The sequence below is a fragment of the Falco biarmicus genome, chromosome W, assembly GCF_023638135.1.
Source record: "Falco biarmicus isolate bFalBia1 chromosome W, bFalBia1.pri, whole genome shotgun sequence".
Lineage (NCBI taxonomy): Eukaryota > Metazoa > Chordata > Aves > Falconiformes > Falconidae > Falco > Falco biarmicus.
Window position 1 is genome coordinate 2,388,175 of NC_079310.1, and position 22,550 is coordinate 2,410,724.

General features: G+C 42.9%; 1 protein-coding gene across 1 annotated transcript in view; it reads right to left on the reverse strand.

The window, feature by feature from the left end:
* Positions 1-292: 292 nt before the first annotated feature.
* The window catches only part of LOC130142043 (CDC42 small effector protein 2-like), a 60,865-nt gene continuing 38,607 nt past the window's right edge, over positions 293-22,550 (reverse strand). Inside the window, exons 3-5 of the mRNA XM_056323457.1 lie at positions 12,941-13,042; positions 1,541-1,658; positions 293-1,101 (exon numbers count right to left, since the gene is read on the reverse strand). Of these exons, the coding sequence (XP_056179432.1) occupies positions 1,560-1,658; positions 12,941-13,042 (201 nt within the window). The 3' untranslated portion in view covers positions 293-1,101; positions 1,541-1,559. The remainder of the gene's footprint in view (positions 1,102-1,540; positions 1,659-12,940; positions 13,043-22,550) is intronic.

Below are 22,550 nucleotides of genomic sequence, written 5' to 3' on the forward strand. Positions count from 1 at the left end.
CAAAATACAGTTTTCACATGTGAAAGAGAAACATGCTTTGGAACCTGAGCAAAAGGCTTTTTGTCAACTTTGTAAAAAGTCACCCTGTATGTTGTTTTCACTGGCATTTGTTCTGCCAGATTATTATGTTGCTCTTAGCAACTTCCATGGCCCCTAAGTATTTAATACACAGAAACTGCTAACTACTTAGAGAGGGCTACTAAAATTTTCAGCTAATACTGCAGGCAGTCTGACATACTGCTACTGAAAATGACCATACAGCCTAAAATTAAGAAAAAATGTAAAAAAAAAAGAAGCAGCCAAACATGATTATTTTATTTTTTAAATATACTAAAACACTTCCACAATACTTAGATACTACACCAGTTTACAGTCTTGAGGTCAAGTCTTTCAAAATAAATACACTGAACATTTATAACAAATGTCTTATGAATGCAAGTTTTCTCTTTATTATTTCAAGACCAGTTGGATAAAACTTAAAATAAAAACCTAACTCTGAAGCAGATAAGATACAAGTCCTTTTTCAAAACCAGGCATGAGACATGCCACAGCTAAATTTTTCACCAACAACAGTATCATCAGTCTGCAGTAAGCAATTTAATTTTTTTCTGGCACCAAACAGGCCACCACACAAAACAGCTCCACAAAACATGTGGTCATCTGTTATGATGATTTTGTATGAAATAATAATTTGTGCTTGCAGGGAACTGGCCTTTCAAAAATGGATATGAACAATGAGAGATTAAAAATAGTAATGGACACTTACTTATTTTAAAATTACTTGACTGGAGAAAATATTTAAAGAATAAGGAGTAACAGAATGCTGTGCATTAGGTATTGATGATGGAAGCTAAGGTTGGTGCTTTAATTTGCTTTAATAAACAGCTAAAACTGATCCTAAACAGCTCTACATCCATGGTACTGGTAGGAGGCCAATGTGTGCATGTCACTGAAAGGCACAGTAGGACCAATCTCATAAATGGCATCATCAGAGCAGAACAGCAACTTTTCAGTGCAGTAATCACAAAGTGTGAACAATGAGCCATCACTTCTCTCATCATGAACATAAAGCAGTGACCAAGGTAAAAGAGGAAAATAAACCTGTAACACAAAAAACACATTAAACTGAGTTTTGAACATTTTGATAGTGATGATTTTCCTACCATAACATATTTACCACCACGCATATTTTGCTTAATTAAATGGTACTGTTGCAAAAATTATATCCTAATTATATCACAAAACTCTTTTGAAATTTGGTATACAACTAAGTTCTCTTGCAAAGATTTACCTACAATAAATTCTTGGACATAAAACAAGTTTAAGGACACCTTTGCAGTCAGGACTGAATTATTACTGTCTTGTTCATTATATAATAAAAATCAACATGCTCACATGCTATTGAATGTTGTACCCAGAAATACATTTTAATAGTGCCTCATAAGGACACAGCTGTTTATAGGGAGCTAATCACGATATGTGGCAGAATGTTCTTCCTCACTACTTTACTAGTGCCTGAAAAGCAGACAGTAATACTTACTGGAAAGGTTTCTCTAGGGTTATCCTGCCTGAGTGTCTACAAGCTGCATCTGAATGCTTGCAGATATGCCACTTCCATAGCCTCCCTTGGACTGCATTTGGTTCTGAATTGAGCTCACCTGGAGACAGAAGGGAAAGGGGGTCAGAGAAAACAAGGCAGACAAGCAGAAGTGAACTATGGATTCTTCTTGCTTTTGGTTTTATTTTTTGGTTTGTTTTTCAAGTGCACTCTCACCATTAAAGCTACATTACTTTTGCATGAGGATATACGCAGAGTAGGCTTTCTGGAATTTTCACTTCTGCAGGCAGCACAGCAGGAGAGACAGAAGAAGTGGTGCTGATGCAGAAGTTTTTCCTCTATCCCAAAGAAAACTGGCTGATTCAGGCTCTCATTGAGCTGCTTGATTAATCAAGAAAATTAATCCAATCTTATCAGTATCCATTCCACTCTACCTGACAAGCTGTATTTTAGCTTGTTATATGGAAAACATTCTTTGCCAAGCATGATAAACCAGTGAAGTTAATACCATTACATTAAAAATGCAATAATCAATTTATAAAATATCTACCTAGTAACTGAAGTGTGTCGACCACACCACTCAGCTCGGTGTCATCTGCAAACTTGTTGAGGGTGCACTCAATCCCACTATGTCATTGATGAAGATATTAAACAGTACTGGTCACAATACAGACCTCTGAGGGACACCACTTGTCACTGAGCTCCATCTGGACATTGAGCCGTTGACCACTACCCTCTGGATGCAACCATGCAGCCAATTCCTCATCCACCAAACAGTCCATCCATCAAATCCATATCTCTCCAATTTATAGAGAAGGATGTTGTGGGGGACTGTCTCAAAGGCCTTACAGAAGTCCAGGTAGATGACATCCATAGCTTTTCCCTTGTCCACTGATGTAGTCACTCCATTATAGAAGGCCACTAGGTTGGTCAGGCAAGACTTGCCCTTGGTGAAGACATGCTGGCTGTCTCGTATCACCTCCCTGTCCTCCATGTGCCTTAGCATAGTTTCTAGGAGGATCTGTTCCATGATCTTCCCAGGCACAGAGGTGAGGCTGACAGGTTGGTAGTTCCCAGGGTTCTCCTTTCTACCTGTTTTAAAAAGAGGTGCAATGTTTCTCTTTTTCCAGTCACTGGGGACTTCACCTGACTGCCGTGACTTTTCAAATATGATGGAGAGTGGCTTGGCAACTATATCAGCCAGTTCCCTCAGGACTTTGGGATGCATCTTGTCAGGCCCCATAGACTTATGTGTGTTCAGGTTCCTCAGGTGGTCATGAACCTGATCTTCTCCTACAGTGGGAGAGACTTTACTCCCCCAGTCCCTGCCTTGTGGTCCATCCACTTGAGAGGTGTGGGAAAAGAGGTTGCCAGTGAAGACTGAGGCAAAAAAGTTGTTGAGTACCTCGGCCTTCTCCTCATCTGTTGTTACAGTTTGCCAGTGTTGTTCATCAGAGGGGGTACACTTTCTTTGACCTTCCTTTTCTGGCTGACATACCTTCTTTGTGTCCCTTGCCAAGTTCAGCTTCAGCCGTGCCTTGGCCTTCCTGATCCCGTCCCTACACAACTGAGCAACATCCCTATACTTTTCCCAGGATACCTGTCCCTGCTTCCACTGCCTGTGCATTTCCTTCTTGCCTTTTAGTTTGACCAGCAGGTCTTGACTCATCCATGTTGATCTCTTGCCTTCCTTTCCTGATTTCTTACACATGGGGATTGAGAGTTCTTGCACTCTATGGAAAGCATCCTTAAAGATCTGCCAGCTCTGTTCTCCTCCCTTGTCCCTGAGGGCAGTTTCCCAGGGGGTGCTATCAACTAACTCCTTGAACAGCTGGAAGTTTGCTTTCCTAAAATTCAGGGTCCTGACTTTACTCTTCACCTGAACAATATCCCTCAGGACTGCAAACTCCACCAGTGCATGACCACTGCAGCCCAGGCTGCCTCCAATCCTGACATCACTGATTAGCTCACTTTCATTGGTGACCATCAGGTCCAGTATCGCATCCCCTCTGGTAGGGCTGTCTATTACCTGGCTTAAGAAGTTATCCTCAGTGTAGTCCAGGAGTCTCCTGGATTGCCTACAGCTCACCATGCTATTTTTCCAGCAGACATCAGGGTGGTGGATGTCCCTCAGCAGGACAAGAGCCTGCAAGTGCGATGCCTCCTGTAGCTGGAGTAAGAAGGCTTTGTCAATAGGCTCTCCTGATCAGGTGGCCTGTATTAGACACCAATCACAAGGTTCCCTTTGTTGCTTGGTCTCCAATTCTTGCCCATAAACTTTCAAGCTGCTCATGGCTATTCTTCAGAGCCGGCTCTTCACAGTCTATCCATTTCTTGATGTAGAGGGTAACCCCTCCATCCCTCCTTCCTCACCTGTCCCTTCTAAACAGCCTGTAGCCATTGATAGCTGCACTCCAGTGATGGGATTTGTCCCATGAAGTTTCAGTAGTGGCAACTAGGTCGTAGCTTTCTAGCAGCATGGTGGCTTCCAACGTCTCCTGTTTGTTGCCCATGCTGCATGCATTGGTGTAGAGGCACTTCTGGGCTGTCAGCTGTTTCATCTTCTTAGAGGAACACCCCTTAATTCCTTTGAGGTATTTCACCAGTGTTTCCCTCTTGGTTCCTATTACCTCAGGAGCCCCTGGGTCATCTCCATAAAACTTCAAGTGTACTCCAGTGTACCCAGCACGTCTTGGAGCAACACGTTGAAGGCCCTCACTAGCATCCTGTCCCTCTAACATTGGTGTGTTGTTCCACAGCTTGTCACGGGCAAGCCTGATATTATCCCTCTCCCCCTTCAAGTCTATAGTTTAAAGCTCTGTCAATGAGCCCTGCTAGCTTGTGAGCAAAGACCCTCTTCTCCCTTTAAGAAAGGTAAATCCCATCTGATGCCAGCAGCCCTGGTACCGTGTTGGCCATCCCATTATCAATAAATCCAAAATTCTGGTGGTGACACCAGCCATAGAGCCGTGTATTAATAGACTGGGTCATTCTGTTTCTTCTGCAACTGGAAGGATAGAGGAAAAAATTACCTGTGCTCCAGATTCCCTTACCAACCATCCCATGGCCCTGAAGTGTCTTTTGATTGCCCTTGGACTACACGTTGTGGTTTCATTGCCACCCACATGGAAGAGCAGTGGGTAATAGTCTGAGGGCCATACCAGGCTAAAGTTTCCTAGTGATGTCCTTAACCTGGGCCCCAGGGAGGCAGCAGACTTCCCTAAGAGGAGGGTCTGTCTGGTATATTGGACCCTCTGTTCCACTCAGAAGGGAGTCACCTACAAATACAAATATAACCCATCTTTTCTTCCTTGTGCGGGTGGTCGTGATACAGGGAGTAGACCTTTCGGACCTTGGCAACACCTCTGATAGAGATGGACCGTCATCCACATCATCCATTGACTGGTCTTCCACATCCAGAGACTCATATCTTTTGTACAGAGGCACCTGGGAAGGCTAGGTGGGCAAGGAGGGGGTTGCCTGCCGCCTCACATGCATGTTTGTGTTAATGAGTAAAGAAGTATTAGTCTAAAATGCAGAGGCTGTTGCACCTAAAATAAACTCCAGCAAATGTAAGCTTGACTGCATTAGTAGTTCAGTGGCCATCTTCTATATGAAAATTTATGTAGGATACATACAATGTCAAAAACACTGACTAAAAAGCATGTCTAACAGAATTGTGGGCTGACAAGGTGGCACTCTTTCTGAAGCACTCTCCTTTTTAGACAGTCTAAACTGCAAGAACAAGCACAATAAAATGCTTTTTTCCTTCAAAGACAGCATTGCCTTCCCTATGATGATACATAATAACAAAGGTTCTTTTCTGTTTTACGTCTAATTTAGATAGGATAAGGATTCAAGAATTTTGAAAGGGATCACACCAATTAAAGATCATACAATCTGTTATGTTGTATATCTAGCTAATTAATTTCTTCCCTCCCCTTTAAAATCAGGAAATAAGATGGTCCTTGAGAAAGTAAACAAGAGAAAACTAAGTAAATGAGAAAAACTAAGAAAAGAAGGTGATGGGAATGAGAAGGGAACGGTGCACAGAGGGTTCCTACTGTATAATTTTGCCTTTGACAAAATAGCAAGGTTCTTTACAGAGAAGGCAAACAAACCCCAAAATATTTCAGTAGTCAGAAAACTACTGTACTCAGAAGCATGAGGATATATAATAAATAACAATGCTGATGAAAAAGGTTCAGAGCAGTTCGAATTTATTCACAAATTTATATGGGAAAAAGCTAATGAAATTGCAGGAGGTCTTCCTAAGATATTCAGAAGAGAGAAGGCAGAAGTAAGTTCATGAAGTAATATAACATCCATACTATAAAGGAAGTTAAGTAGCAGAAAAACACATGAAGAGAAGCCTGTGATCTTGGAATTTACACTGTCAAGAATTAACACAGAGACTGGATGAAATATTACCACAGTGAGTCACCAAGGAAGAGGCAGGAAAATAGGCAAATATGAAAAAGTAGAGATTTGTAATTCTAAAAAGAGAGAGAAATAGATTATTTTTTGCATGCTGTCTCTTCTTATCTGGGTTCAGAAAAATCACTCTAGTCACTGATGCAGCACATTATCCAAAAGAAAAAAAAGAGAAAGAGATACAAACAGTTATGAGTGTTAAAATGAAAGAAAAAGTCCATATAGAGAGACAATAATGATTATCTACTATCTGGAGATGAGTTGGGTGTTATGCAAGGCAAAGGTGAGGGCAAGTAGGGGAAAAAGTCTGAAGTGAGAGAGTAAAGCTTCAGACAACCAACACAAGCCTCCCATGAGGCTGCTCAGCTGTGACAATGGGAAAAGTTCTCACAGGAAGAGCAGCAAACATCTAAAAAGCAAAAAGCCATGCATTTTAAAAATTTTATTAAGAACACCACTCATTTAATTATTGTAATTTAAACATAGTTTTAAATATTAATGTAATATATTTCATTAAATAGATAATTAGCTTTAATTTAATTTTATCAAGCTGAAACAGTGCTTGTCTATTTAACTTGCTTACAGATGTTTTAGTATAAATTACTTCCAATCCATAATGTTGCTTTCAGGGAAAACCTGGTACTTTCTTTGCCATGTCAGATTTCCCAGTTTTGCCCTTCCCCAATGATTACTGAGTTATGAAAGTTTTCTTCTGATCGCAGTAAGCTGTAAAAAATCAAACTAGTTTCTAGGAAGCTACAAATGACCTCACTTGCCTACACTAAAACTGACTTTTTTCTTTACAGCTCTGTTCTTTATTCTAATACCCCTGACAGAACTCTCTCTTCCCCTTTGCTAAAATCCACCATAAAGAAATGACTTCTTTAAAGGGGATTATTAAGGTCAAGAAGTATTTTTCATCCTTATCTATATGCCATTCTTTTCTTAGATTGTGTATTAATGACCTTAAAAATATATTGACATTCCACAGAAAATATGAAATAGTACAAAATAAATTTATTCTCATAAGGTCACTTTCAATATATATCTTAGTGTATTGGGTATATGTGGCAAGGTTTTGGTAGCCAGAGGGGCTGCAGGGGTGGCCTTTGTGAGAAGAGGGGCTTCCCATGCAGGGCTGCCCTGTGTCAGATACAGCCAGTTCCAGCAGGCTCCACAACAGACCCACTGCAGGCCAAAACTGAGCCTATGAGCAAAGTTAGTGATTCCTCTGTGAAAACATATTTAAGAAAGGGAAAAACCACTGGAGAGAGAGGAGGGAGGAACAAAAAGAGAAACAACAGAGGGAGCACCAAGGTCAGAGAAGGAGGAGGTGTTCCAGGCACTGGAGCAGATACTCCCTGAGCCTGTGGAGGACCCACACCAAACATGGATATTCCTGAAAGACTACAGCTTGTGGAGAACCCATGCCCAAACAGAGCTTTAAACTAGACTCAGTAGGGGAAGGGGATGGAGTTTTGAGCAACAGAGAAGAACCAGGGGCTACTGATGTGTTAGGAACCAACAAGGGAACACCTGAGAAATGCCGCAAAGGAATTGGGGCTTGAACTTCCAAAAAGGTGACACAGTTGACAGCCCAACTGAAGTGTCTCTATACCAATGCACATAGAATGGGTAACAAACAGGAGGAGTTGGAAGCCACTGTGCATCTGGAAAGCTATGGCCTAATCGCTATCACTGAAATTTGGTGGGATAACTCACATGACTGGAGCTCTGCGATCAATGGCTATAAACTCTTCAGAAGGGACAGGAAAGGAAGGAGGGGCAGGGGGTTGCCCCTTATGTAAAAAAATGGACTGACTGCACAGAGTTGCCTTCGAAAGACAGCGATGAACAGGTTGAAAGCTTATGGGTGAAAATTAGGGGCCAAGCCAACAGAGGAAACCTCATGGTTGGTGTCTACTATAGGCCATCTGATGAAGAGGAGGATGTTGATGAAGTGTTCTTACTTCAACTACCAGAAGTATCACACTCACAGGCTCTGATCCTGCTGGGGGACTTAAACCACCCTGACATCTGCTGGACAAGCAGCACAGCAAGCTGTATGCAGTCCAGGAGACTCTTGGAGTGTGAGGATAATTTTTTAATCCAGGTGATACACAGCCCAACCAGAGAAGCATTACTGGACCTGTTGCTTACCACCAAAGATGAACTATTTGGAGAGGTCAAGATTGGAGGCAGCCTGAGCTGCAGTGATCATGCCCTGGTGGAATTTGTGATCTCAAGGGATATGAGCCAGGTGAAGAGTAAAGTCAAGACCCTGAATTTTAGGAGAGCAAACTTTCAGGTGTTTAAAGAACTAGTGGATGGGACCCCCTAGGAATCTGCCTTCAGGGATAAAGGAGCAGAAGAGAGCTGGCAGCTTTTAAGGACATTTTTCTTAGAGCACGAGAGCTCTTGATTCCCATGCATAAGAAATCAGGCAAGGAAGACAGAAGGCCAGCATAGCTGAGTAAGGACCTTCTGGTCAAGCCGAAGTGCAAAAAGGAAATGCATAGGCAGTGGAAGCAGGGACACGAATTCTGGGAAGTATATAGGGATGCTGCCCAAATGTGTAGGGATGGGATCAGGAAAGTGAGTGGGACACACTCACTCACTCTAACCCGCGCCCTACATTGGGACTCACTCAATCACCCACTCTGAGTTGCTTCCTTCAGTGGGACTCACTCACTCACTCACTTTGAGCCGCTTCCTACAGTGGGACACACTCACTCACTCAATCTAACCCGCTTCCTACAGTGGGACACACTCACTAACTCTAACCTGCTTCCTACAGGGGGACTCACTCACTGACTCAAACCCGTGCCCTACAGTGGGACTTACTCAGTCACTAACTCTAACCCACTTCCTACAGTGGGACTCACTCACTCACTCTAACCCACTTCCTACAGTGGGACTCAGTCACTCACTCTAACCCGCTTCCTACAGTGGGACTCACTCAAACCCGCGCCCTACATTGGGACTCACTCACTCCCCCACTCGGAGCTGCTTCCTACATTGGGACTCACTCACACACTCACTCTAACCCGCTTCCTACAGTGGGACTCTCTCAGTCACTCACTCTAACCCGCTACCTACAGTGTGACTCACTCACTCACTGAGTCAAACCCGCGCCCTACAGTAGGACTTACTCACTCACTAACTCTAACCCACTTCTTACAGTGGGACTCACTCACTCACCCACTCTGAGTTGCTTCCTACAGTGGGACTCACTCACTCACTCACTTTGAGCCGCTTCCTACAGTGGGACTCATACACTCACTCACTCTAACCTGCGCCCTACAGTGGGACTCACTCACTCACTCTAACCCGCTTCCTACAGTGGGACTCAGTCACTCACTCACAGTAACCCGCTTCCTACAGTGGGACTCACTCGCTCAATCTAACCCGCTTCCTACAGTGAGACTCACTCACTCACTCATTCTAACCACCGCCCTACAGTGGGACTCACTCACTCACTCTAAGCCGCTTCCTACAGTGGGACTCAGTCATTCCCTCACTCTAACCTGCGCCCTGCAGTGGGACTCACTCACTCATTCTAACCCGCTTCCTACAGTGGGACTCACTCACTCACTGATTCTATCCAGTGCCCTACAGTGTGAGTCAGTCACTCACTCACTCTGACTCGCTTCCTACAGTGGGACTCAGTCACTCACTCACTCTAACCCGCTTCCTACAGTGGGACACACTCACTCACCCACTCTGAATTGGTTCTATAGTGGGACTTACTCACTTACTCTAACCCGATTCCTACAGTGGGACTCAGTCACTCACTCACTCTAAACTGCTTCCTACAGTGGGACTCACTCACTCACTCTAACCCGTTTCCTACAGTGGGATGAATTCACTCACTCTAACCCACTTCCTACAGGGGGACTCACTGACTCACTCACTATAACCCGCTTCCTAAAGTGGGACACACTCACTAACTCTAACCCGCTTCCTACAGTGGGACTCAGTCACTCACTCTAACCCGCTTCCTACAGTGGGACTCACTCACTCACTCAAACCCGCGCCCTACATTGGGACTCACTCACTCCCCCACTCGGAGCTGCTTCCTACATTGGGACTCACTCACACACTCACTCTAACCCGCTTCCTACAGTGGGACTCACTCAGTCACTCACTCTAACCTGCTACCTACAGTATGACTCACTCACTCACTGACTCAAACCCGCGCCCTACAGTAGGACTTACTCACTCACTAACTCTAACCCACTTCCTACAGTGGGACTCACTCACTCACCCACTCTGAGTTGCTTCCTACAGTGGGAATCAGTTGCAGCTGAATTTTTCAAGGGATGTGAAGAATCATAAGAAGGGCTTCTACAGGTGCATTGGTCAGAAAAAGAAGGCTAAAGAAAATGTATACCACCCTCACCTCCCTCCGATAAATAAGACAGGAGATCTAGTGACAACCAACATGGAGAAGGCTGAGGTACTCTGATTGTTTTCCTCCATTTTCACTGGCAATCACTGTTCCCACATCTCTCAAGTCCCTGAACCTTAAGGCAGGGACTGTGGAACAAAGTCCTTCCCATCGTAGGAAATGATCCAGTTTGATATCACCTGAGGAACCTGAACATACACAAGCCCGTAGGATCCAGGGTCCTGAGGGAACTGGCAGATGTAGTTGCCTTGCCACTCTCCATCATATCTGAAGTCATGGCAGTCAAGCAAAGTCTCCAGTGACTGAAGAAAAGGGAATATCATACCCATTTTTAAAAAGGAGGACCCTGGGAATGACCGACTGGTAAGCCTCACCTCCATGCCTGGTAAGATCATGGAGCAGATCCTCTTGGAAGCTATGTTGAAGCATATGGAAGACAGAGAGGTGATTGGAGACAGCCAGCATGGTTTCACCAAGGGCAAATTGTGCCTGACCAACCTAGTGGCCTTCTACGCTGGAGTGACTGCATCAGTGGACAAGAGAAGAGCTACAGATGTCATCTACCTGGACTTCTGTAAAGCCTTTGACGTGGTCCCTCACAACATTCTTGACTCCAAATTGGAGAGAGATGGATTTGATGGATGGACTATTAGGTGCATAAGGAATTGGCTGGATGGCTGCATCCAGAGAGTTAATCAATGGCTCAATGTCCAAATTGAAACTAGTAACAAGTGGTGTCCCTCAGGGGTCCATATTGGGACTGGTACTGTTTAATATATTCATTAATGATGTAGACAGTGTCCTCAACAAGTTTGCAGATGACACCAAGCTGAGTGATGCAGTTGATATGCTAGAGGGAAAGGATGCCATCCAGAGGAACCATGACATACTGGAGAAGTGGGCCTGTGCGAATCTCATGACGTTCCACAAGATCAAGTGCAAGGTCCTGCACCTGGGTCAGGGCAATCCCCAATATCAGTACAGACTAGGTGATTAATGGATTGAGAGCAGCCCTGCAGAGGACTCCCCCTCTACTCTGCTCTTGTGAGACCCCACCTGGAGTTCTACATCCAGCTCTGGGGACCTCAGCACAAGAATGAAATGGACCTCTTAGAGCGGGTCCAGAGGAGGGACACAAAAATGATCAGAGGGATGGAACACCTCTCCTATGCAGAAAGGCTGAGAGTTGGGATTCATCCTGGAGAAGAGAAGGCTCCAGGGAGACCTTATTGCAGCCTTTCAATATATAAAGGGGGCTTGTAAGAAAGATGGAGAGTCTTTTTACCAAAGCCCGTAGTGACAGGACATGGGGCAACATTTTTAAATTGAAAGAGGGTAGATTTAGATTGAACGTAAGGGGAAAAGAAATTACAATAAGAATGGTGAGACACTGGAACAGGTTGCCCAGAGAAGTTGTGGACGCCCCATCATTGGAAGTGTTCAAGGTCAGGTTGGACGGGGCTTTGAGCAACCTGGTCTAGTGAAAGATGTCCCTGCCCATGGCAGAAGGATTGGACTAGATGATCTTTGATGGTCCCTTCCAACCCAAATCATTCTATGATTCTGTGAAAAGGAAAGGGTGCAGAGAAAAACCACTATGTACTGACCATAACCCTCTCCACACACACAGAGCTCATTGGGGCAGGTCAAGGAGGAGTGAAGTTCAGCCTGGGAAAGGGAGGAGAAAACTTGTTGGTTTGATGTTTGTCTTTTTGTTTCTCACTATATGAATCTATTTTAATTGGCAATAAATTAAATTATTTTTCCCCAAGTTGAGTCTGTTTTTCTTATGACAGTAATTGGTAAGTGATTTCCTGTCTTTATGTCGACCCACAAGCTTTCTCATCCTATTTTGTCCCTCTGTCCCACTGAGGAGGGGGAGTGAGTGAGTGGCTAGGTGGGATTTTGGCTGTTGGCAAAGGCTAACCCACCACTCAGTCTCTGTTTTCCACTTTCAAAGACATAAAAATACTTATAGTTCCCATCATCTACAGGAAGCCACAAAACCCCATTTGTGACATCAGTGTTGCTTGCTCTGGAAATAATTCACATCACAAATAGTGAGAAGCTCAATAAGTACACACAATAAGAATATTTGTGTGAACTATAAACTAAGGAAAGTTACAGAGTTTTATATAAACAACATTTTAACAATATTTAAGAAATCTAATTGGAATTCTAAGATACTTTAAAAGATTTTTTTCTGAAATACTCTAGTATATTTTAATATATACTTCTATTTTAGTTCATACATGTTATTGGAATAAATTTAAGAAGTACTCTACATATACCTTGTATAATTTTAAAAAAATGTACTTTGTGTTGTCAGTAAATGTAGGAATTGTTAATATGATATTCCATAATCTTAAACGCAAGTGGTTAAGGCTTGGAATTAAGACACTAGCAGGTTGTTTTTCAGCTTTACAGAAACTCATAACTCAGTTGAGAACCACTCCTTCAACTAATTGTTTCAGCCGCAATAGTCATGTTCCCATATTGTATCAAAGATGAAATATTCGTCATCCACTCATGCTTACTGAGTTCATTCCACTGAATAGGTCTCCTGATCCTACATGAGCCGTGTGAACAAAGTTTGTTGGCTTCCCAATCATGCTTTGGTCAATCCGCCGTCGTCTTTTCTGAAAGGCATGTAAAGAAACCATCTGATTGAGATTCATTTAAAAACACATTTGACATACATGTAGAAGTTAACTGCCCATAGATAATTTCATACACCATAGGCTATTTTCATAGGAGTATGTGGGAAAATCACCTTGAGGGGGGGGATTAGAGAAAATTTGAGTCCTAATAGAAGCATAGTATTACAGAAAGCTTTTTAGGGAAATAAACAATTGCCACTTTCAGATGGTTGGCATGCACAAAATCTACATCACCACAGTTCCCTAAACCACACAACACAACCTGCTATCCTAGAGGAGCAGTGGAGGGTGGAGCAGAGTGGAGACACCACGGCCAGGCTCTGCTGTACTCCCTGCAGGATTGGGAACATGATGGTACCATACAGCCGATAAGCTGCATAGCGGCTGTAAAATATATGAGATGTCTGTTGCTGAGCCAACAACTGTGGCAAAGACCAAGCAAGAGCCTCATTATCAGTGAGAGAAGGTTGGGAACTAGGCCCCCTCAGCACTTCAAAGCCTTCTGACGAAGACATGCTAACTGCTAAAAGAAAAACTGCTGAAGAGACAAGACTCAAGGATGCTAGGGTAAAATAATTGTGGTAGTGGGAGATCGCAACCTCCTACCTCCTACTCAAATGGCCCCCCCAAAGAGAGTGAATACCCCGCTTGGGGAGCATGTGTAGGAAATTTAGAGTGAACTGTATCTTTAAATGAAAGCGAGATAACTTTACACCAATCATAATAAAGGAATGTATGACTAGAGTCACTCAAGCTCCACCTGAGAGTAAAGAGAAGCATAAAAAGGAGAAGCATAAAAAGTGAATGAATGAGGGGAACAAGTGGGGAAGACACCACTGAGAACAACTTAAGGAAAGATGCCACTGAGACTGACTCCTGGGATTGGCCGACGGGCTGAGCCTTGCTTCTCCCCCCACTGGAACGCCTTGGGTGAGACTTAAACTAAGCACTTTTTCGGGAGACTCTAGAGATATTTCTATCTCTAGAGTTACTTTTTAATATTTGTAGCCAGACTGTATTGTTTGTAACTTTTTCACACATTTTTTACTTTATAACATTTTATTTGCATTGTGCCTTTTTGCAAACAGTCACTATCGCCGGCAATCAAAGAAACCTGTATATCTCTTGCACTAATAAACCTGCACTGTTAAGTAGCTAGTCGTCACAGTTTCTCATTGAAAATGACCATACCCTAGAGCAGGGGTCCTCAAAGTTTTTAAACAGGGGGCTGGTTCACTGTCCCTCAGACACTGTCGGGGGCCGGAATATAGTTTGGAAAAAAATGAACGAATTCCTATGCACACTGTACATATTTGTTGGGGTCTGCAGTGGGTCTGCAGACAAGTTAGTTGACTTCAAAGACTTAGCCGTGTACCTTTAAGACAGCCACAAATTGTCAGGTCTGTAAACAGGGTGTGAAGAACCGGAACTTAGAACCGCAGCATACGGGCACCTACAGCAACAGCAAATAGCAAGCAAGAAGAAGGACACAAAAACCTATCAGGGTCTAACACCTGCACTGTCTAAGATATATAAATAGTTTGTATAAACAATAAAGGCCGTTTTGTCCGAACTCAGCCACGCAGACATAGTGTTTCTTTTAAGTCTGCCTCGACTTGCGTTACCACATTTGGTGACCCCGACGTGCCTATATGATCCCAGTAAAAGGTATCAAAAAGAGACCCTGAGACTGTGCCGATGCAACCCCGGTAAGGGGTGTCAGGAGCGATCCTGAGACTGTGACCAGCGGGTTGCTGGGGAGGCGGAGCCTGGTGAAGCGGAGTAGCGCAGCAAGTGGCTGCAAGATCGCGGGAGAACTGACACCGGTAAGGTGAGCCACCAGGGACAGCATGGGGACTAAGTTATCTAAAGAAGATACCATGGTGCTATCAACGTGGAAATTAGTATTAGAGAAGCGTGGAATTACTTTAGATGGGCTTCGGTTAAAAGATATATTATTGTGGGCCAAAACACATGGAGTGGAAATGTCCCCCGTGACTGCTCTTAGTGTGTGGACCTGGGACAATTTAGGATCAACACTGTCAGAAGCTCTGGAAAAAGGGGACAAAGAGGCGTCCGGGTTTTTGCCTACATGGGGACTGCTTAGACATGTTGTAGGGGGCTTCAAAAATCCGCAAGATGCAAATGGGGGCTTGCAAAATCAGCAAAATGCAAATGGGGGCTTGAAATATCAGCAAAATGCGACTGGGGGCTTGCCAAATCTACAAAATGCGAGTGGAGACTTGCAGAGTCCACAAGACGCGAGTGGGAGCTTAAAAAGTCGGCAAAATGCGAGTGGGGACTTTCAAACTCCGCAAGAAGCAAGTGGGGACTTAAAAAGTCAGTAAAATGCGAATGAGGGTACATCGTTCAAACCTCCCCTGTATCCCCCTCCAGAACACAGACAAGAGGATGAGGGGGTGGGGGAGGGGGAGAGACTGTGTCCCTTACCAGACGCCACTCCCCAATGCCCCGAATCCCCTAAATCTCTCCAACTGCATCGACTTATACTTGATACCGATTCCGAGGACGAGGACAGCAAGCAGAAACCTCGGTGGACCGATCCAGGCCCCCCTGACTCCCCCCAGCCCGCACGCCTTCCCCCCTCTGCTCCGGCCCCCCCCGCCCGCCCCCTCAGCTCCGGCCCTGCCTGCGCAGGATGGAAATGCCGAAAACCCGGATTCGGGTCCAGCTACGCCAACTTTATCAGTCACAGGCAATGAAGAAGGTGGAGGTGGTAAAAATCCAGTTTCCAGTGGTACAGTAATGACGCGTGACACTCGGCGATTTTGGCAGGCTGTAAGAGATGGGGTATTAAGAGACGGAAACTGGGATTTAGTGGAACAGATAGGCGGACCGCTCCTTGATCTTCCTACTCCTTCCACCGATGCACCGCACGCATGTCCTATTGTATTGGGAGATGCAGCTGCTGGTAATCCTCACGTTCACACACCATTTGCTTGGAAAGTAGTACAGGCCTTGCAAAAAACTGTTTCTCAGTACAGGGTGACTGTTCTGTCACGCAGAAAAGCTGTCTATACTCTACTGTATTACAGTGGTTGAAATGTATTTTACTCTTTTTTTTTTTAAAAAAAAAGGAATAAGGAATTGTAGAATTGTACGGAACAGAGACAGTGGGTTGTTTTGACATTGATAATGTGCAGTTTTGCCCTTGCTTTGAATGATGTGCAGCTGAGATCCTGCAGCAAAGAGTTAAATAACTTTAAGGGAGTATGAGAAGAAACTAGGATGAGATGGAAGTGTGTGAACAAGTAGTTTTAACCTATCACCTTTTAAATAACAAAGTCTGCGTAGTGTGTGTATTTTTAGCTGGGGGTACACATTGGTGTGAGTCTATTAATAAAGTGGCACTAACTAAAAAAAAAAACAACCCCAAAAAAACCTAAAAACAAACAAACAAAAAAACCCACAAAAAAACCCCAACACCCAAAAAGGGGGAATGAAGGGAATGACCCCAGAGGCACGATTACAGAAAGCATGAAGGTGTCTTAGTACGCATGAAAGACCCTCGTACCGGGCATTGGTCGGGACCGCATGAATTGTTAACTTGGAGGAGAGGTTATGCTTGTGTTTCTACAGATGAAGGTCCACGATGGATACCTGCTCGCTGTGTGTGGCTTGAGCTTAGCATGCCAGACCGTGGGAGCACTGCTGCCGCCAGTCAACCCAACAACCAATGTGTGGCCTCCTTACTGAATCAGTTCTTGTTTGGTGTGCCCTTCCTTGAAACTGACTTGCAGACATTGTTGCAAAAAAGTGAATGTATGCGGGGAATGAAGAATCTTACTGAAAGTCTTGATATTTTCGATAATTGATTACCTCTGTATAATGTTAGCCCAAAAGAAGTCAATATTGTTTGCACTTTGAATGTCGATACCTTGTTTGTTAGGTAGTTAAGAATGTGAGTCAAATTTGCCACCATTATATACAAAACAGAGCAACTATTGGGTTTTGTTGTTGGCTCAAGAACATGGCTGTGAGGATTTGGATGGTATGTGCTGCATGTATTTTAGGCGCCCCATTGCAGCAACATGTTACCAAAATCTGAGAAAATGTCAGCCTTTTTGGCATCCATTCACTCAATTGGCAATATTGTTTGCTTGCCGTCATGTTTGCAAGGGCCCTGCAGAACATGACAAACCTGGTACTAGCTGGTCAAAAAACAAAAAGGGGGAGTTGTTGGGGTCTGCAGTGGGTCTGCAGATAAGTTAGTTGACTTCAAAGACTTAGCCGTGTACCTTTAAGACAGCCACAGATTGTCGGGTCTGTAAACAGGATGTGAAGAACCGGAACTTAGAACCGCAGCATACGGGCACCTACAGCAACAGCAAATAGCAAGAAAGAAGGAGGACACAAAAACCTATCAGGGTCTAACACCTGCACTGTCTAAGATACATAAATAGTTTGTATAAACAATAAAGGCCATTTTTTCCGAACCCATCCATGCAGACATAGTGTTTCTTTTCAGTCTGCCTCAACTTGCGTCACCACACATATTATATTTGTAGTAGTGCACAAAAAACAAGGAAAAGAATGCAATATTTTAAATGAAGAACAATTGTAAGCAACAAAACCAAATAATATTTCAATGTGAACTATGGGCCTGCTTTTGGCTAATGAGATGGTCAATGTTAGGTTCCATATTTGTCACTGCCAGTCGTAGCAAGTGATGCAAGTGTTCATCAGTTAGTCTGGATCTGACTGGAGATTTCAGATGTTTCATTTGGGAAAAAGTCTGCTCACAGACATAGGTGCTGCCAAAGATGGTTGCAATTTGGAGTGCATGGTTCCTGAGATTATGATATGTCTCTGAGGGGAGAGACACATAGAAATTAGTAAGGCTGCTTGATTTGAATGCATCTTTCAGCGAGTCACAAGTCTGTAGCTCGGCCAATTCCATTTGGTAAATTGGATCAACAGTTTCAATGTCAACAGAAAATGGGTTCCAGAAAAGCTGCATGTCCTGTTCATGGAGACAAAGCTCTTTAAATCTAATTTGAAACTCCCTTTGCAACATTTCTAGTACATCCATACATGTTTTGTTTGGGAATGCAACTGCATTAGTCAGTAAGGACTTCCTCTAGTTAAAAGTTGCTTTGGTGTCCTGCTTCTAGCTGAGCATCTAAAGGATACAATGGAAAATACTATCATCTTTTAGGCCAGAAAGCTTGAATAGAGTGAACCACGCAGCCTGCAACCACTACAAGCCAGTATCCTGTATTTAAAAGATGAGAACAGTCATGGAGCATAATATGGATATTTCAATTTACAGTATGTTAAACAAAATGCAGTTTAATAGCTACAAAACTACTTAAGATGAATTAAAAGCTTCTCATCCTCTTAAAGTCTGTTCAATGTCCATTTCTAGTCAGCCATTAGATCTTAAGAACACCCAGACTCACACAGGAATGTACATGCCTCATCAGTGGACTCACTGCTATTGAAACACAGCCACAAATGAATCTTTATGAATCAGAGCCTGCAGCTATAAGAATACATTATGGAGCTTAGCCAGCAAATAAAAACCACTTTTAATCCTTTCCTGTACCTTTTCACTGTTGCTAAAAGCAGGTTTAAACTCCTTATTGCATCAGTATTTAACAGCCATGGGGTGGGGGGAAGCAAAACTGCTTACGGAGGAATAGCAAAACAAAATGACCTGTTCTATACATAAACTATTAGTGAATTCTCTATACCAAACTAATTTGACAGGATCAACCAAATGAAATAACCATAGCTATGAAAACATTGTCATGTCGTTTTTAAGGGCTTTCAAAGAGAAAGCATTCATGGAAATTTAGATGACTCAAATACAGAAAACTGATATATTTCATAGAGACAAATAGTTACAAAAGAATCTCTTGCCATGTCCCAACACATTAATATTTCAATCTAGAAGTCAAACTTACATATATAAAGCTAACTAATTCTTAATTTATGCATGATATAAAATAGCAAAACATATGTGACTAACTTGAGTGGAGACATCTTTTACTCAGTTTGTTTACACTGGATGAAAACTCCTAATTTAAAATGTTCAGTATTAGAAGCATCTTCACCAGGCGTAATGATTACTTCAAATACATAGTTACTATATTTACATAATATAATAATGTAAAATGCTGGGATAGTTTGTCTGTGTTGTAGTCCTCATTCTAAAGTGGGAAGAATCTCTGGAAAGTCACATGCTACTGGAAAACAGAACTCCCTCAATTAAAATACTTTAAATTGTTTCATTTTTGTAGAAGTTTAATTTAGATTTCCTTTTTTTTGTAGAATAATAGAAAGCCAAAGGCATTTGTGTGTACAAATACTACTTCCATGATCTGTTGGTTTTAATGGAGTTTTGAAATGCTGGGGTTTTGATATGCAGAGAACTAAACTCTTTCTTTGAGCAACTCAACTTATTTTCTTCTTTACTTGTTGCTAAGAATGCTGTTATAGCAGTAACAGCATTAAAATGCTGGATTTTGTGAATGCCTAAATAATTCTCCACTCATAAACTAGTGAACGAACCAGTAACCACTAGTTTGAATCACCATCGAACCTTGATTCTTATCTTAAGCAAGTTTCTAATCAGTGGCCATCTAAGCCAGTTACATCTTAGCATGTGCCCACTCTTTAAAGCAATGGAACAATATTTAAATGCTCTGCTAAACAAAGACCCCAAAGCAGTTCACTCTAAAAGCAAATAAAACTGATGCTTTTAGGTTGCAGGAGCACTCAGTTTGCATTTACATCAGTGTTTTAGCTTGGATCAGAAGCATGTTTTTGAAGGGACTTTGCCAGTCCCTGTCTATCATGCTTCAGTTTGATTTTCAGGGCAATCTTAGAGTGCATAAACTGCATTTCTTTTGTATGAAGCTGAACTGGAAGACACTCTCCTAGCTGATACACTCCAATTTCTAATGGACATTGAGGCCAGAGGACTAGATGAGCCAGTCTGAATTAAACCCTGAAACACATCTAAAGTTCACCTTGGTTCCTCAACACCAACTGTTTTACTCTACAAAACTGCTCCTGTTAAGATGTGCTACTCCTTAGTGAAAACACAGACTCATTCAGAGAACTAAAAAGACTGACTAGTGTAGGTGACTGGATATGGAGAACACTGTAAGAAGTCACCTGTTTTAGGAGGTTATAACAAGACTGGGGGAGTATACTTAGAAAGGCAACAAAACTTTTACAGATGGGACTACAAACATTATTATTCTGAAGTTGTATTTTCTGAGACCCTATACCTTAAAGAATATATGCAGCACTGTTATTCTGTAAACAATAGGAAGTGACACATAGATTGGTACTTCAATAAATTTAGTATATTTAAACTGAAAGGAGTACAAAAGCAGCACATTCATCTTTTGCTTTAGAATAAATTAATAGCACAGCTATGCTAATTTCCCTCAGTGTATCATTTGTGCCTATTCTACACTTGCAAGTCATTTGCCCAAGCTGATAAGCCCAGCTGAAATAAATTCCAGTTAGTCTTCGTCCATGCCCCAAACTCCATTTGGTAATTTACCATAAATTAACCTTAAAATATAATGCTTGTGTCAGAAATAGTGTGACCAGCAGGACTAGGGAAGTGATTGTCCCTCTGCACTCAGCACTGGTGAGGCTGCACGTCAAATATTGTATTCACTTTGGGGCCCATCACTACAAGAAAGACATTGAGGTGCTGGAGCATGTCCAAAGAAGGGCAATGAAGCTGGTGAAAGGTCTAGAGAAGAAGTTCTATGAGGAGCAGCTGAGGGAAATGGGGTTGTTTAGCCTGGAGAAAAGGAGGCTGAGGGGAGACCTTCTGTAAATACCGGGGGCCAGATTGAGGACCCTGGGGGGCCGTATCCGGCCCGCAGGCCGTAGTTTGAGGACACCTGTTCTATGGTATGGAATATCCCTTTGGCTAGTTCAGGTCAGTTGTCCTGGCTATGCTCCTTCCCAGCTCTTTGTGCACCTGCTCACTGACAGAGCATGGGAAACTGAAAATTCCTTGACTTAGTATAAACACTACTTAGCAACAACTAAAACCTCAGTGTGCTATCAATATTATTCTCATACTAAATCCAAAATACAATGTTGTACCAGCTACTAAGAAGAAAATTAACTCCATCCCAGCTGAAACCAAGACAGATGCATCTTTATTTTTTGACAGTTCTTTGTCTTTCATTCTGTCTAATTATCTGTAGCATTCTGTCATCATTTCTGCTCACCCTGCAATATCTCTATTACTCTTTATAACAGAAAAGCCAAAATAACAGATTGCTAAGACATTTCAATACAAAATTTGTAAGCCTGCCACAGACACACACATGCAGAAAAGCCAGAAAGTTACATTTATTGAGGCATAATACCTCTGCTTTACAATATTCCTTTCTCAATAAAATAATGAGAAACATATTTTGTATTTTAGCAAACAACATTGATACATAATCAGGAAAAAAAATATAAATCATGCTTTGGCACCTTAACTGATGCACAGTAAAACTAACTTCCTGAGATTCATTTTCCAGTCTTGTATAAGTGTTTCCCTTAATTTTAAGACTACTTTAAAAAAGCCATTAAATCAACCCTTAAAAGGAATGCAGATTATCGAAACCAAGGTATCCATGCTATTACATTGTAGAATTGGGTATCCCAGCAGCATATGAGGTGAAACTGGGTCACATTTATTTGCCTTTCATAAATCTATGCTGGCTGGGCCTGATGTCCCGGTTGTCCTGCACATGCCACATGATGGCACTCAGGATGATCTGCTCCATAACCTTCTCTAGCACTGAGGTCAGGCTGACACGCCTGTAGTTTCCCGGATCCTCCTTCCTGCCCTTCTTGTAGATGGGCGCAACATTGGCTAATCTCCAGTCCTCTGGGTCCTCCTTGGTTAGCCAGGACTGTCGATAAATGATGGAGAACGGCTTGGCGATCTCTTCTGCCAGCTCCCTCGGTACCCTCAGGGGGATCCCATCTGGCCCCATAGAATTGTGTGTGTCCAGGTGGAGCAGCAGGTCACTAACCGTTTCCTCCTGGACTATGGGGACTTCATTCTGCTCCTCGTCCCTGTCTTCCAGCTCAGGGAGCTGAGTACCCTGAGGGTAACTGGTGTTACTATTAAAGACTGAGACAAAGAAGTCATTAAGTCCCTCAGCCGTTTCCTCATCCTTTGTGGCAATGTCCCCCTCTGCATGCAATAAACGATGCAGATTATCCTTGGTCCTCCAGTTGTTTCTAATGTATTTGTAAACATATGTTTTGTTATCTTTTTACAACAGTGGCCAGCTTGTGTACTAGCTGGGCTTTTGTCTTTCTAATTTTGTCCCTGCATAACCTCATGACATCCTTATAGTCCTGCAGAGTTGCCTGCCCCTTCTTCCAAAGATGGCAAACTCTCCTTTTTTCCCTGAGTTCCAGTAAACCCTCTCTGTTCAGCCATGCCAGTCAGTCTTCCCTGCTGGCTCGTCTTTCATCACAT